The sequence below is a fragment of the Orcinus orca genome, chromosome 8 (assembly GCF_937001465.1).
Source record: "Orcinus orca chromosome 8, mOrcOrc1.1, whole genome shotgun sequence".
Classification (NCBI taxonomy): domain Eukaryota; kingdom Metazoa; phylum Chordata; class Mammalia; order Artiodactyla; family Delphinidae; genus Orcinus; species Orcinus orca.
Genome location: NC_064566.1, coordinates 10852635 through 10866215, shown reverse-complemented (window position 1 = coordinate 10866215; position 13581 = coordinate 10852635). Strand labels below are relative to the sequence as shown.

Below are 13581 nucleotides of genomic sequence, written 5' to 3'. Positions count from 1 at the left end.
CAAACACATGGAGAATATTCACACGCACATGCATACACACAGCCTAGCTGGTTATCTGCTGTCCACATTGCTCTCATGCACATTTCTTTTATTTTTAATTTTCTTTATTTATTATAGAGATATAATCGACATATTATATTAGTTTCAGGTATAAGACATAATGATTCAATATTTGTATATATTGTAAAATGATCATCACAACAAGTCTAGTTAATATGTCACCACACATAGTTACAAATTTCTTTTTCTCATGATGAGAACTTTTAAGTTCTACTCTCTTAGTAACTTGTAAATGTACAATTCAGTATTATTAACTATACTCACCATGCTGTACATTACATCCCTAGGACTTATTTAGTTTTGGAACTGGAATTTTGTAGCTTTTGACCCCTCCCTTCACCCATTTTGCCTCCTCTCTCCCCGCCCCACCCACCTCTGACAACCACCCATGTGTTCTCTGTACCTATGAGTTTGCTTTTTTGTTTTTAAAAATATAGAACACTTCACAAATTTGCGTGGGATCCTTGCACAAGGACCATGCTAACCTTTTCAGTATCATTCCAATGTTAGTATATGTGCTGCAAAAGGAGCGCTCATTTCTCTTTTTTCCTTTAGTTAAAAAAAATTGAGATATAGTTGATTTACAATATTATTTAAGTTTCAGGTGTACAACATTGAGTCACAATTTTTATAGATTATACTCTAGTTATTATAAGATATTGGCTATATTCCCTGTGCTGTACAATATATCCTTGTAGCTTATTTAATTTATACATAGTAGTCTGTACCTCCTAATCCCCTACTCCTATCTTGCCCCTGCTTCTTCCCTCTCCCCACTGGTAACCACTAGTTTGTTCTCTATATCTGTGAGTCTGTTTCTTTTTTGATATATTCACTAGTTTGTTTTATTTTTATATTCCATGTGTAAGTGATAACATATAATATTTGTCTTTCTCTTTCTGACTTATTTTACTAGTGGGTTTCCAAACGATAAAATAGCTATCTCAATGCCAATCTCTAGTAAAATTCTGGAAGTGCATGATTGGGCAGATAACTTGTAAGCATTTGAAAAACCTGGTGATGACTAAGAGCCCATAGGAAGTTACTGAAGACAAATGCACCTCACTTTAAAAATAAGGCTTCTAAATGGTTAAGTTTATATAAGTGCTACAGTGTATTTTGATTGTATGGAAGGATTTGATACATTTCCTATGATATCCTTCTTGGAGAGATGGTCTATTATATAGATTGGATGGCGAATTGGTTATTTTTTTGCTGCAAAAGAAACCACTCCAAACTTAAGGGCTTAAAATATCAATGATTTTATTTGCCCAGGTTTCTGTGGGTCAGCATTTTGGCCTAGCTCAACTGGGCAGTTCTTCTGCTGGTCTTACTGGGGTCACTAATGTGGCTGCAGGCATCTGGTGGATTGACTGGAATTGGTCTAGGGAGCCTCAACTTGACATCCAATTTGTGTTCTACAAGATGTCATTCTAGGCCTGGTTTCTTCACATGTCAGTCTAAGGGCAGCAAGAGAGGACAGGCACCAAAGGGTAAGGGTAAAACCTCTGCCTGCAACAAAACAAGTCACATATCCATGGGTGACAGGGGTCACCTAAAAACATGGATACAGGATGATGGGGTCAACAGGGGGTGGGGATCATAATTGTGACAGTGTACCACAGATGGTGTTAACTGAGCAGGTTTCTATCTAGTTGGACAACAGTTGTCACAGAGGAGGACTACCATAGATGCTGCATTCATCCTGTCCTATTTTAGATATTTGTTAATGACTTAGACAAAGGAAATGAATGCAGTTTTGACCATGACACAAGATTATGAAGAATAAAATAAATCCTGAAGATGACTTGTCAGTTTAGTCACTTGGCCAAAACTAATAAAAACACAATATATCAGTGTTAAATGAAAAGTCCTCCATGTATGTTAGTAAAATAAATTATGAGAAGGCAGCATTGAAAGACATATGAAAACTATATTTGATACCATATTTATGAGACTAAAAGGATCAAGATGAATTAATAGAAATATAGTTCACAGGTAAAAGTAGCAGTTCCCCAGAACAAAATATTCCCAGTGTATTTTGTTTATTTCTGAAAATTCGTAGAAGAATATGGAGCTAGGGAAAATCTAGAAGGTGACTTGTATGATGAGAGGGTTCAAATATAATCTCCTGGAAAATGGTACAAATGAACCGGTTTGCAGGGCAGAAATAGAGACACAGATGCAGAGAACAAACGTATGGACACCAAGGGGGGGAAGTGGTGGGAGGGGTGGTGGTGGTGGGATGAATTGGGAGATTGGGACTGACATGTATACACTGACATGTATAAAATAGATAACTAATAAGAAACTGCTGTATAAAAAAATAAATAAAATAAAATTTAAAAAAATGTAATATCCTGGAGGAAAAGTTGATGGAGTACTTGCTCTAGAGAAAAGAGGACTGAAGACTTATAGAAGATGCACAATCGATCCTAACACATGTGAAGAGCTGTCATGTAGAAGAGAGCTCTTAGGGAGGAAAAACAGGATCAGTGGGAGGAAGTTGTTTGTAGATAGACTTTAGCTCAAGGTAAGGTACAGTACTTTAATAACTGGAGTTGTCCAGCGAGGAATGGAGTGTCTTACAAGTTAATGATCTCTCTCCTTGGAAGCTCAAGCAGAGTCTGGAACACTCTCTGAGATAGAAGAGATCCTCAAGGAATCCAAATTCAATGATGCCCACTTTCTTCCTCTCCTATATTTTCACTTATTAAATTAAAGAACATTTCCTCCATTATTACTATGCTTTTTATTACGGGGGTGCTCTTTAAACGTTATGAACAGAATCATGAGTTTTCATTTTGGTTAACAAAACAGGAAATGTAAAAAAAATTCCTCCTTCCTTTGGCTAACGGCAAAGCCTCTTTTTTTTTTTTTTTTTCCCATTCAGGGTCTGCTGGGCCAATATTTAGAACATAATGTTATGACCTTGGAAGGAACACATCTCTGCCACTTCAGAAATAAGGAAACTGAAGCCTAGAGAGATGGAGAAACTTGCACGAGGTAACGTATATTCTTACTGGCAGAGCGAGCTTAGAACAAGGGGAGTGTCATTGTGTGAAGACAGCTTAGTCTTTAGATTTCCGAATACTCGTGTTCTCATCCTGGGTATGTCTTTTGTTAGCTACTTTAGTTTTCTTTTCTAAAAATGAAGACAATTATACTTATTATAGGCTGAGTGAAATAACCCACATAAAGTACCTAGGACGCAGTAGAGGTCCAATAAATAAATGCTGAAGGTCCTCCATCCATGCCCAGGACATCATGTTACCCTATGTGATAAAGCTTTATTTCAATTAGTAGTATTCATTTCCTCCGGTGCATTCATTATTCTTCTAGAATACTATGTCTCAGTTTGTTGAGGACAGTCCTGGCTCATGTATATCATCCCAGCATAATTATTAACTGCATCCCATTTCATTCTCAGAAGTGTCCTGATTTAAATAAGTCGTAGAACCATCCTACCTAAAACGCGCTTAGTGCCCTCCTTAGGGCATCTTTCAATTCCTTGTTCCTCATACTATAGATCAAGGGGTTTAAAATGGGAGTGAGAGAAGTGTAGACCACAGACACCACCGGGTCCATCTCAGGAGAGTAGCTGGAACTGGGGGACAAGTATATAAAGCTGGTGCAGCCATACTGCAGGAGGACCACTAAGATGTGAGAAGAGCAGGTTGGGGAAGGCTCGGTGGTGCCCTTCTGCTGACTGGATCTGTAAAAGAGCTTCCACGATGAAGATGTAGGAGATGGAGGTTACTGAGAGGGGGATGCTTAGGACGATGAAGCTGATGATAGTTTGGTGAACGTGTGTGTCTGCACAAGCCAGGCGCACGACGGCAGGCATGTCACAGTAGAAGTGGTAGATTTCGCTGTTGTTGCAGAATGGGAGATGGAAGATTAAAATAGTCAGTGGCAGCGACAGCAGGAACCCCAGTACCAGGGATCCTACCATCAACTCCACACACAAGGGCCAGCTCATGATGAGGGTGTATCGTAGAGGGTAGCAGATTGCTATAAACCGGTCATAAGCCATGACTGCAAGCAGGACACGATCAACCCCACCCAAGAAGACAAAGAAAAACATTTGGGTGCCACATCCAGTGATAGAAACAGGAGTTTTGCCCATTGAAAGAAGGTTTTCCAAGGCCAGTGGGGTGATGGAGGATGTATAGAAGATTTCCAGAACTGCCAAGTTAGCCAGGAAAAAGTACATGGGGGCGTGGAGAGAGTGGTTGATCTGGGCAGTAACTGCAATGATGGCATTTCCACTGAGGCTGGTCAGGTACATCACCAGGAAAGCCACAGAAATCACCACCTGTACCTTTGGGTCAGCTGAGAATGGACGAAAGAAGAATAGTATCTTTGCAGTTTTTTGTATCAAACAGTTGTTTGATTGTATCAAACAGTTTTATTTATTTCTTCCATGGGTATGGCATTGGACCTACGAAAAGGAAAGATGACACCGTCTCTAGGTACCTCTCATTTAATACGATGCTTTCCCAACGTTTCCATTCATGGAAGTACTTTGGCAATTATGTGCACACTTTCATTTCAAAGCAGATCATGGAACATTATCATGTGTACATTTGCCACCTTTACCCTCCAGTACTGAAGACTGAGAAATCCTCAGTGGTGGGGATTTTGATGATCTTTGCTTTAATTCCAGTGCCTAGCATAGTACCTGATAGAGAAAGTTTTCCAAGAAGTATTTGCTGAATGAATTAATGAATAAAGTCAATTTAAAGTTCAAAGGTACAAAATAGATAAAAGGGCTTCCCTGGTGGCGCAGTGGTTGACAGTCCGCCTGCCGATGCAGGGGACGCGGGTTCGTGCCCCGGTCCGGGAAGATCCCACGTGCCGCGGAGCGGCTGGGCCCGTGAGCCATGGCCGCTGAGCCCGCGCATCTGGAGCCTGTGCTCCGCGACGGGAGAGGCCACAACAGTGAGAGGCCCGCGTACCGCAAAAACAAACAAACAAAAACAAAATAGATAAAATAGGGTATCAATTCATTATGGGAAACTTGAAATGGGAAATTTTAGGAATGTATAAATAGCTGTGTGTCGTAGTTTGAAGAAAATTGTGTTAGAGCTACATTGTGATATTGCATCACAAGCTCTGTAATTTAGCTCAAAACCTAGAGACTTTATTGATTCATTTTGCTTCCTCTCCTTTATCCAATAAATACCAGTATTCATTTGTCCCTAAATACTGATAGTTGGTCCTTCAAATTTTTCTCATATCAAAAAACAAACATTATATAATATTATTCATATGTGGAATCTAAAAAAAATAATAATACAAATGAACCTGTTTACAAAACAGAAACAGACTTAGAGAATGAACTTATGGTTACCGGGGGGGAAGGGTGGGGAAGGAGGGATAAATTAGGAGTTTGGGATGGACATGTACACACTGCTATATATAAAATAGATAACCAACAAGGACCTACTGTATAGCACAGGGAACGCTGCTCAACATTCTGTAATAATCTAAATGGGAAAAGAATTTGAAAAAGAATAGATACATGTATATGTTTAACTGAATCACTTTGCTGTACACCTGAAACTAACACAACATTGTTCATCAACTATGCTTCAATATAAAATAAAAATTTTCAAAAGTTCTCATATCTATTACTTTGGTCCCTTCCCACTGCCCTGTTAGTTCTATCCATTGTTACCTTACATTTGGATTCTTGTGATTACCTCCCATCTAATCTTCCATTTCCCTTCTTTTCTCTCTATAATACATCCTGCTCTCCATTATCATATTATTCATCTGCTTAAAATTTTTCAAGGCCTTCCTATGTATTAAATGACAGCTTTCTCACTCCTCTGCTGATTATTCCAGTGTCTCCTGGATCAGACTTTTTTTTTTTTTTTTTTGGTGGTACGTGGGGCTCTCACTGTTGCAGCCTCTCCCGTTGCGGAGCACAGGCTCCGGACGCGCAGGCCTAGCGGCCGTGGCTCACGGGCCCAGCCGCTCCGCGGCATGTGGGATCTTTCCGGACCGGGGCACGAACCCGTGTCCCCTGCATCGGCAGGCGGACTCTCAACCACTGTGCCACCAGGGAAGCCCTGGATCAGACTTTTTTAGGCTAATCCCACTATGGCCCTCAATTATCCCTGTTATATACCGTATGGTCTACTCATTGGCTTCTTATCCCTCATTCTCCTTTCTGCTTCATATAATTCTATTTTCCTTCTAGCTAGAAGTCTTCTCTCTGTTGTCTGATTCAAATCCTGCCCACTTTTAAAATTCTAGGTTATGTTCTTCTTTTGCAAAGTCTTCCTAGGCCACTCCAGTTTAAATCTCTCTCTCCTTTCTCTGAAATTCTATGTCACTCATCATGTTATGATTTTAGAGCTAACATACTGTCTTTACTGTATCTGTATGTTCTGTCCCAAATTATATTCTAGGTTCCTGGAGGACGAGGGCTCTGTCTTATGACAAATTATCATTTATTCCATGTTAAGTGTTAGGCAAAGTGAACGTACTTAAACGGGTTAGCTTACTTCATCCATTAAACCACTTTAGTAGGCATGTACTATTATCATACCCATTCTACAGATGAAGACATACAGGATTAAAAAAAAGTTAAAAAGTGCTTTGGGGCTTCCCTGGTGGCGCAGTGGTTGAGAGTCCGCCTGCCGATGCAGGGGACACGGGTTCGTGCCCCGGTCCGGGAAGATCCCACATGCCATGGAGCGGCTGGGCCCGTGAGCCATGACCGCTGAGCCTGCGCGTCCGGAGCCTGTGCTCTGCAACGGGAGAGGCCACAGCAGTGAGAGGCCCGTGTACCACAAAAACAAACAAACAAACAAAAAGGTGCTTTGAAGTCACAAGTTGGAAATGGGAGAGCTGGGATTTGAAAGTTTGTCTATAGAGCTTTTGTCCTTAATCTTTATTTATACTACACTGCCTCCCCTATACTTTATATCTCCTAAGTGGTTTTGTTATTTGATTGGTTATAGTTCAGCCATAGGTAGAACTCTGGATGGTCAATTGGAAAAAGAGCACCTAAGATCAGAGACCAAAAATGTTTGATTACAGTATTTCCAGACAAGAGAAGCATAATTATAATTTAGACTGTGGTTCATCTAGTAAATACTGCCCTTGCCAATGCAACCAAAAAAATCTCCCTTCTTTCTCTCATAAGGAGCAGAGGGAAAGTGTTTGGTTAAAAACAATGGGGGCAAAAAACAAAAACAAAAACAAAAAACAATGGGGGCTTCCCTGGTGGCACAGTGGTTAAGAATCCGCCTTCCAATGCAGGGGACACTGGTTCAAGCCTTGGTCCAGGAAGATCCCACATGCCGAGGAGCAACTAAGCCCATGTGCCACAACTACTGAGCCTGCGCTCTAGAGCCCGAGAGCCACAACTACTGTAGCTGGTGCGCCTAGAGCCCCATGCTCCGTAACAAGAGAAGCCACCGCAGTGAGAAGCCCGTGCACCGCAACGAAGTGTAGCCCCCGCTCGCCGCAACTAGAGAAAGCCTGTGCGCAGCAACGAAGACCCAACACAGCCAAAAATAAATAAATGGATAAATTTATTTAAAAAGAAAATTTCTCACTCATTGTGGTCTCTTCATTGTGACAAGATAAAGCTGTAAGTTATGTTTTATCTGGAAGCTATCTCAACTTTAGATTATATGAATTGCTTTTGTTATTGCAAAGAAGAAACTAACTAGACACAGTTTTTAAAGACGGTCTGGAACATATTTGTTTTAAATGATGCCAAATATTGAACCAAATGTTGGGCATCATGCGAACAAATAACTGAGTGCTTTGCTTACTTCATTCTTTATGTAAATCTGGAGGGATAGTCGCGGTTATTGGGATCCATGTTGTGCTTCCTAGACTAGAATGTATAGAGTCTAGAATCTAGAAGGTACAGAGCTGTGTCTAGAACAAAGTGAAGTCCTAGCATCAACAGAGCACAGCTTTTTAAAAAAGTCAATTTTAATGTGAAAATTTTTGGATATAAAAACATAAAAACGTGGAGATAGTATGCATAGAAAAAAGATCTGCATGAATTTGGGAAATAAAAACATAAGATTTCCGAGAGATTTCTTGGTAGCTGATCACCAAGACCTTAGGAATGTAAATTGTCTCTCGTGCTAATTAGATTACCTAAGTAGAAACGATCTAAAAGTACTGATTTAGACCCTAGATTGGCTATTACTCAGTGGAAAATATAATTCCCCAAACTTCCCAAATATAAAACCTTGACTTGGAATACCTCCTCCTTTATTATTCCAAAGAACACAACTAAAGTAGTAGTCAACACTTTCTAAGATAGATATGCCTAGAGAAAACTCCCAGGGGATAACTAGTCTTTGGAAAGATTGTTTATCATCTCTTGAGACTGTTTACAATCATGTGACCAAGAACAAAGCTTCATGAGTTCTTCATCCTTCACGTAAACCCTGTACAAGTTGACTAGTGGCCATAAAAGATCACACATACCCACAGAATCGGAGCTCTGCCAGGTTATATGATCCATCTCTTCCAAAGAGATTGCCTGACTTGTTCAAGGTTGCCCCGGTAGGTCATTTTTTAATTCATCATTTAAATATACAAGGTACTGTAGAGGATACAAAGAGGATTGAGATGCCGTCTACTTCATGGAGTCAGAGGGACAAGACTGTCAGCCAGATTTTCCCTTATTCTTGTTCTGTTTGCAACACCTTCCATCCTCTCTTGTCAGTTTCTCTCGATTTAAATTGTAGACAACATTTAATAACAAGGGGAAAAAAGTAGTGAAAAGGTGATCTTTTACCTAAGTCAGTAAACTCTCTCTTTGATTATACAACCAGATTTTAGGAGAATGCATTCATTAAAAAGAGCATACAAATTTGGGGGAGATGATGATTCCAAGCAAGATGGTAGAAGGTAGGCTATGTTGGAATTGAATGATGTGTATTAGGATCCCAGCTTTGCTACTTATTAATTTTGTGATCTTGCTAGCTCGTTTGCTCTAAGACCCCATTTGCTCAGAATAACACCTCACTACTTTACAAGATTGTCATGATGTGCAAATGAAACACTGTCCATAAAAGAACCTATGGGAATGTCTGGCACATATTAACTGTTCAGTAAAGTACATTGATTCATTGATTCCTTCATGATCTATCCTGAGACTGAAAAAGATTTACATGGCTGCGTGGACAGAATGCCTGGCCGGTCTATCTAACATTTTCTGGGAGAAATTTTGTATTACATCTGGTTCCACTACTAGTTTCCTGTGTCACCTTATATTGCAGAATCCCTCTTTAAGTAGAATGAAGGATGAGCACTGTTTCATCTACTTATAAATGAGTTGTTACAGTTAAAAGATAGTTTATATAAAATGTCCTGACTTTAGGTTTATCTGCATGGCCTAATTGAAATTTATGTTATACCTGTTAGCACAAATTTGGACTCACCTGAAGAGGAAAATGAAATCTTAATTTGGGAGTTTTGACTGTGGGATAAACAGGGAAGGGAGGATAATATTCCAACTATCATTCAGGGGACAAAAGCCCTGCTTGGAGCACAGATATTTGTTTCTCCTGAAGTTACTCATAGCAGCTGGAAGATTCCAACATCAGATGGATATATTTATTTTTACAAGACATCTTTGAATAACATTTTCTATATGTTCATATAAATGAATTTTATATGTGAATTTATGAATTCATAAATATTCATAAAATTAATTCATAAAATAAAATACGAATTTTACATATGTCGGTAAATCTGAAGAAATTATGTCTGAAGAGAGTATTTTTACTTTCTGGAAGAGACTCTAAGAGTATTTTCTGGCAGCAGCATCTGGAAAGAAGAGCCAAAGTCGTGTCCCTTTACAATTTTTTAAAAAATTTATTTTACTTCATTTTTATTTTTTCCTTTTTTTTTTAAATTGAAGTATAGTTGATTTACCATGCTGTGCCAATCTCTGCTGTACAGCAAAGTGACTCAGTTATACACACACATATATATATATACAGTCTTTTAAAATATTCTTTTCCATTATGGCTTATCCCAGGAGATTGGATATAGTTCCCTGTGCTACACAGTAGGACCTTGTTGTTTATCCACTCTATATATAATAGTTTGCATCTGCTAATTCCAGACTCCCAGTTCATCCCTCCCCCCCATCTCCCTTGGCAACCACAAGTCTGATCTCTATGTCTGTGAGTCTGTTTCATAAATATGTTCATTTAGATTCCACATATAAGTGATATCATATGGTATTTAAATGGCATTATTTTGTTCTTTTTAATGGCTGAGTAGTGTTCCATTGTATATATGTACCACATCTTTTTTATCCATTCATCTATTGATGGACACTTAGGTTGTTTCCATGTCTTGGCTATTGTGAATAGTGCTGCTATGAACATGGGGGTGCATGTATCTTTTTGAATTATAGTTTTGTCCAAGTATATGCCCAGGAGTGGGGTTGCTGGATCATTCCCTTTACTGTTAATAGGTTGAGTCATATAGAATTTGCTTCTGAAAGTCAATAATGGTAGCATATAGGCAATCCCACATAATACTTTTCAGCATAACACTTTTACAAGCATAATTTGAGTATATCAAATGACATATTCAGACACTCAACACAAAGTTATTATTCTCCTACTGCATAATAATAGGTAACATTTATTGGGTACTGTGCACCATGCTAATCATTTTACAGGCATCCTTTCACTTAAGGGGTCCTTCAGTCCTATGCAACATGTACCTTTATTGTCTGTATTTTTTTCAGATGAAGAAACTCAGGCTTAAAGGTTTAACCAACTTGCCCAGCTAGTAAATGGCGAAGTGACACAATTCCTAGGTCAGTCAGAAGCAAGTCTAAGCTTCTATCAGAAAAATAAATTGTATCTCACTGAACAATGTACTACGTGTAAGGCTGACTGATAGGTGTCCTAGAGAGACAAATCCTTTCATTCTAATTGTCCTTTATCTACAAGCTATTTCACTGTAAAGTGACACACCACCAGCCTTTCTCAGATCCTTACAAAGTCTGTGCTCAGTGCCCTGATCTGTAATCTCTCTCTCTTTCCTTTTTGCTCCTTCTTTTCGTCCTCTCTCACCAACTACTCATTTAATCAATATTTATTCTAATAAATCTTAAAAAAAAATTTATTAAGACCGTCCTCTATGTAAGGCATAGCTCTAGTTTCTAGGAGAAGAGGGAAAAGTGTAGAGAACGAGAGGAGGTGTCAATACACAAAGAGGCCAAAACTGAATGAGAAATAAAGTAATAAAAATAATACAAGTCAAATTCAGCTAAGGGCTGTTGTAGAAGGACAACGTGTTAGGAAAGTGCAGGCGTATCTCTCTTTTCCAAAAATGGTTTTTGAAAAGTTGCATGTAATTAGAATTATTTTTTAATGCATACAGGGGATTCTTTTTTTTTTTTAACAGGAGAAAATCAAATTTAATTTTGTATGTACCGGAGCATATGGGGGATTCTTAATGAGAAGAAACCTTCTAGCCATTCCTTTTATACCAGAAGTAGATATTCTCTAATTCTTCAGCTTCTATTGACATTTGGGATGACAGATGTATTTTTAAACTGGAGAAACCTTGAAAGTACTGACATTATATTTCAAGGCCAGTTAGTTTCGGACTCAATCTGATCTAGAGCATGATCCCTTGACTATTTTGGACAGAGCCTCCTTCTTGCCGTCAATCATTTTGAAGAACATGGATTTCACAGTATGCATTCTTGAATTCTCCTTAAACTGTCTAGTATAGGACACTGGTTCTGAGTCAAAACTGAACTTTGACTCTTTCTGGGAAAAGCTCCACTCCATACTTAGCTTCTGTTCCTTGGCCAATGCCCACAGCAAGCCTTGTCCTGGTTACACGCTAGGGATTTTCCTAATCTTCTAAAATCTGGAGTCTGGAAGGAGATTCTTACCTTTTCATGTACTCATGTGGACTGCAAGCCATTGCAGACTTACATGGGTCCCTTGCTAAATGCTGAGGACCCCAGTGGTCTGTCCTCAGAAGATCTGTGGGCTGGCATGCTTACCACTTCTAGATTCACGTATCTCACTGATTCAGGGCACTGTGTTAAAGCTCTTCTCAAACTAGATCTGATTCCTTATCTGATCAATTCTGGGACCGAGAGTATGGTCTATCCTGCTGCTTCTTTGTATAAGGTAACATCCGGCTATACTTATATCTCTGTAGCCTGGAACTTACCTTTGAAGTTCCCTTGATATTTGGATTTGAAATGATCATCAAATAATGACATTCATAATAACTAAGCTGGCTAAAGTGACACTCTTGGTCCCCTGAGATGACTCGGGAAGGTCTGCTTGGGAAGCATGAAACAACAAGATTAAATTCAGTGTTCCTATATTCCGTTATTCCATTTGGTGCAGCTTCCCTAAGGATTATTCTTTAGTCACTTGTTGATGAACTCAGTGATGAGGTCAGTTGAGGAAAAGAAAAATCACTATTTTCACTTGATTTACCTTGAAATAACATTCAAAAAAGAAAATTTCCACATGCGGCATTATTCATTGTTTTTTTGTTCTTTTCCATATTCTGCAATATCCCCTTTTTCTCTTTGCTTCTGGGAAATTAATTCCTCTTGACTTTACTCTCATATCTCTGATATTCCTTCTTAGTCTACTTTGCTGGCTTCAATACTTGCCCTAACTCCCACTCAGGCTGGATCTTGGCCCCAGGCCCTCTTTTCTATTTACATTTTTTTGGTAGGTAATCCAGTTCAGTTGTTTGTCTTTAAATACAAAAACAGGCTGATAACTCTCAGATATGTTATTTGCAGCCTAACTTTGTCCCTGAACTCCAGACTAGTATATCCACTGACTAGCTGACATCACTATTTGGATCCTAGTAAGTATCCCACATTTAACATATCAAAGCCAGAACTTTTCACCCACCAACTACTTGGGTGTTCTGTATTGAACCATTCAAATCCTGACGGTGGTCTCTCAATTTACTTGACATTTGGGACTTTCTTGGTGGTGCAGTGGTTAAAAATCTGCCTGCCAATGCAGGGACACAGGTTTGATCCCTGCTTGGGGAAGATCCCATATGCTGCGGAGCAACTAATCCCGTGAGCCACAACTACTGAAGCACGCGTGCCCTAGAGCCCGTGCTCTGCAACAAGAGAAGCCGTTGCAATGAGAAGCCTGTGCACCACGACAAAGAGTAGCCCCTGCTCGCCACAACAACAAAGACCCAACGCAGCCAAAAAAAATTTTACTTGACATTGATGAAACTAATGCTTCGTTCAATTTCATGTAAAGCACCTGAAGAGATGGTTTTCTTTCAGTGTCCCTTGGAGAAATGGGGACCATCGAGAGCTTCTTTTTTTATTTAAAAAAAAATTTTTTTTTAAAGGTTTTTCATGAAATCATAGAACTAGAAGGGATTTTAGAGGTCATGTAGTGGGTGACCATATATTAGCTATCCATATCTCAAAGGGCCTTCAAGGTTATTAATGGAGTTTTCAAGGTAATTTTAATATTTAAAAAGCCCTAGCAT

General features: G+C 39.1%; 1 protein-coding gene and 1 non-coding gene across 2 annotated transcripts; both read right to left on the bottom strand.

The window, feature by feature from the left end:
• Window positions 1-487: 487 nt before the first annotated feature.
• LOC117199047 (U6 spliceosomal RNA) lies at window positions 488-593 on the bottom strand. Its single transcript, XR_004480234.2, has one exon. It is a non-coding gene; the product is annotated as a U6 spliceosomal RNA (small nuclear RNA).
• A 2371-nt stretch (window positions 594-2964) lies between these two features.
• On the bottom strand, window positions 2965-4444 carry LOC101273073 (olfactory receptor 10V1). Its single transcript, XM_012537046.3, has one exon. The coding sequence runs from the start codon at window positions 4349-4351 to the stop codon at window positions 3650-3652; it is 702 nt and encodes a 233-aa protein (XP_012392500.3). The 5' UTR covers window positions 4352-4444; the 3' UTR covers window positions 2965-3649.
• Window positions 4445-13581: the final 9137 nt, after the last annotated feature.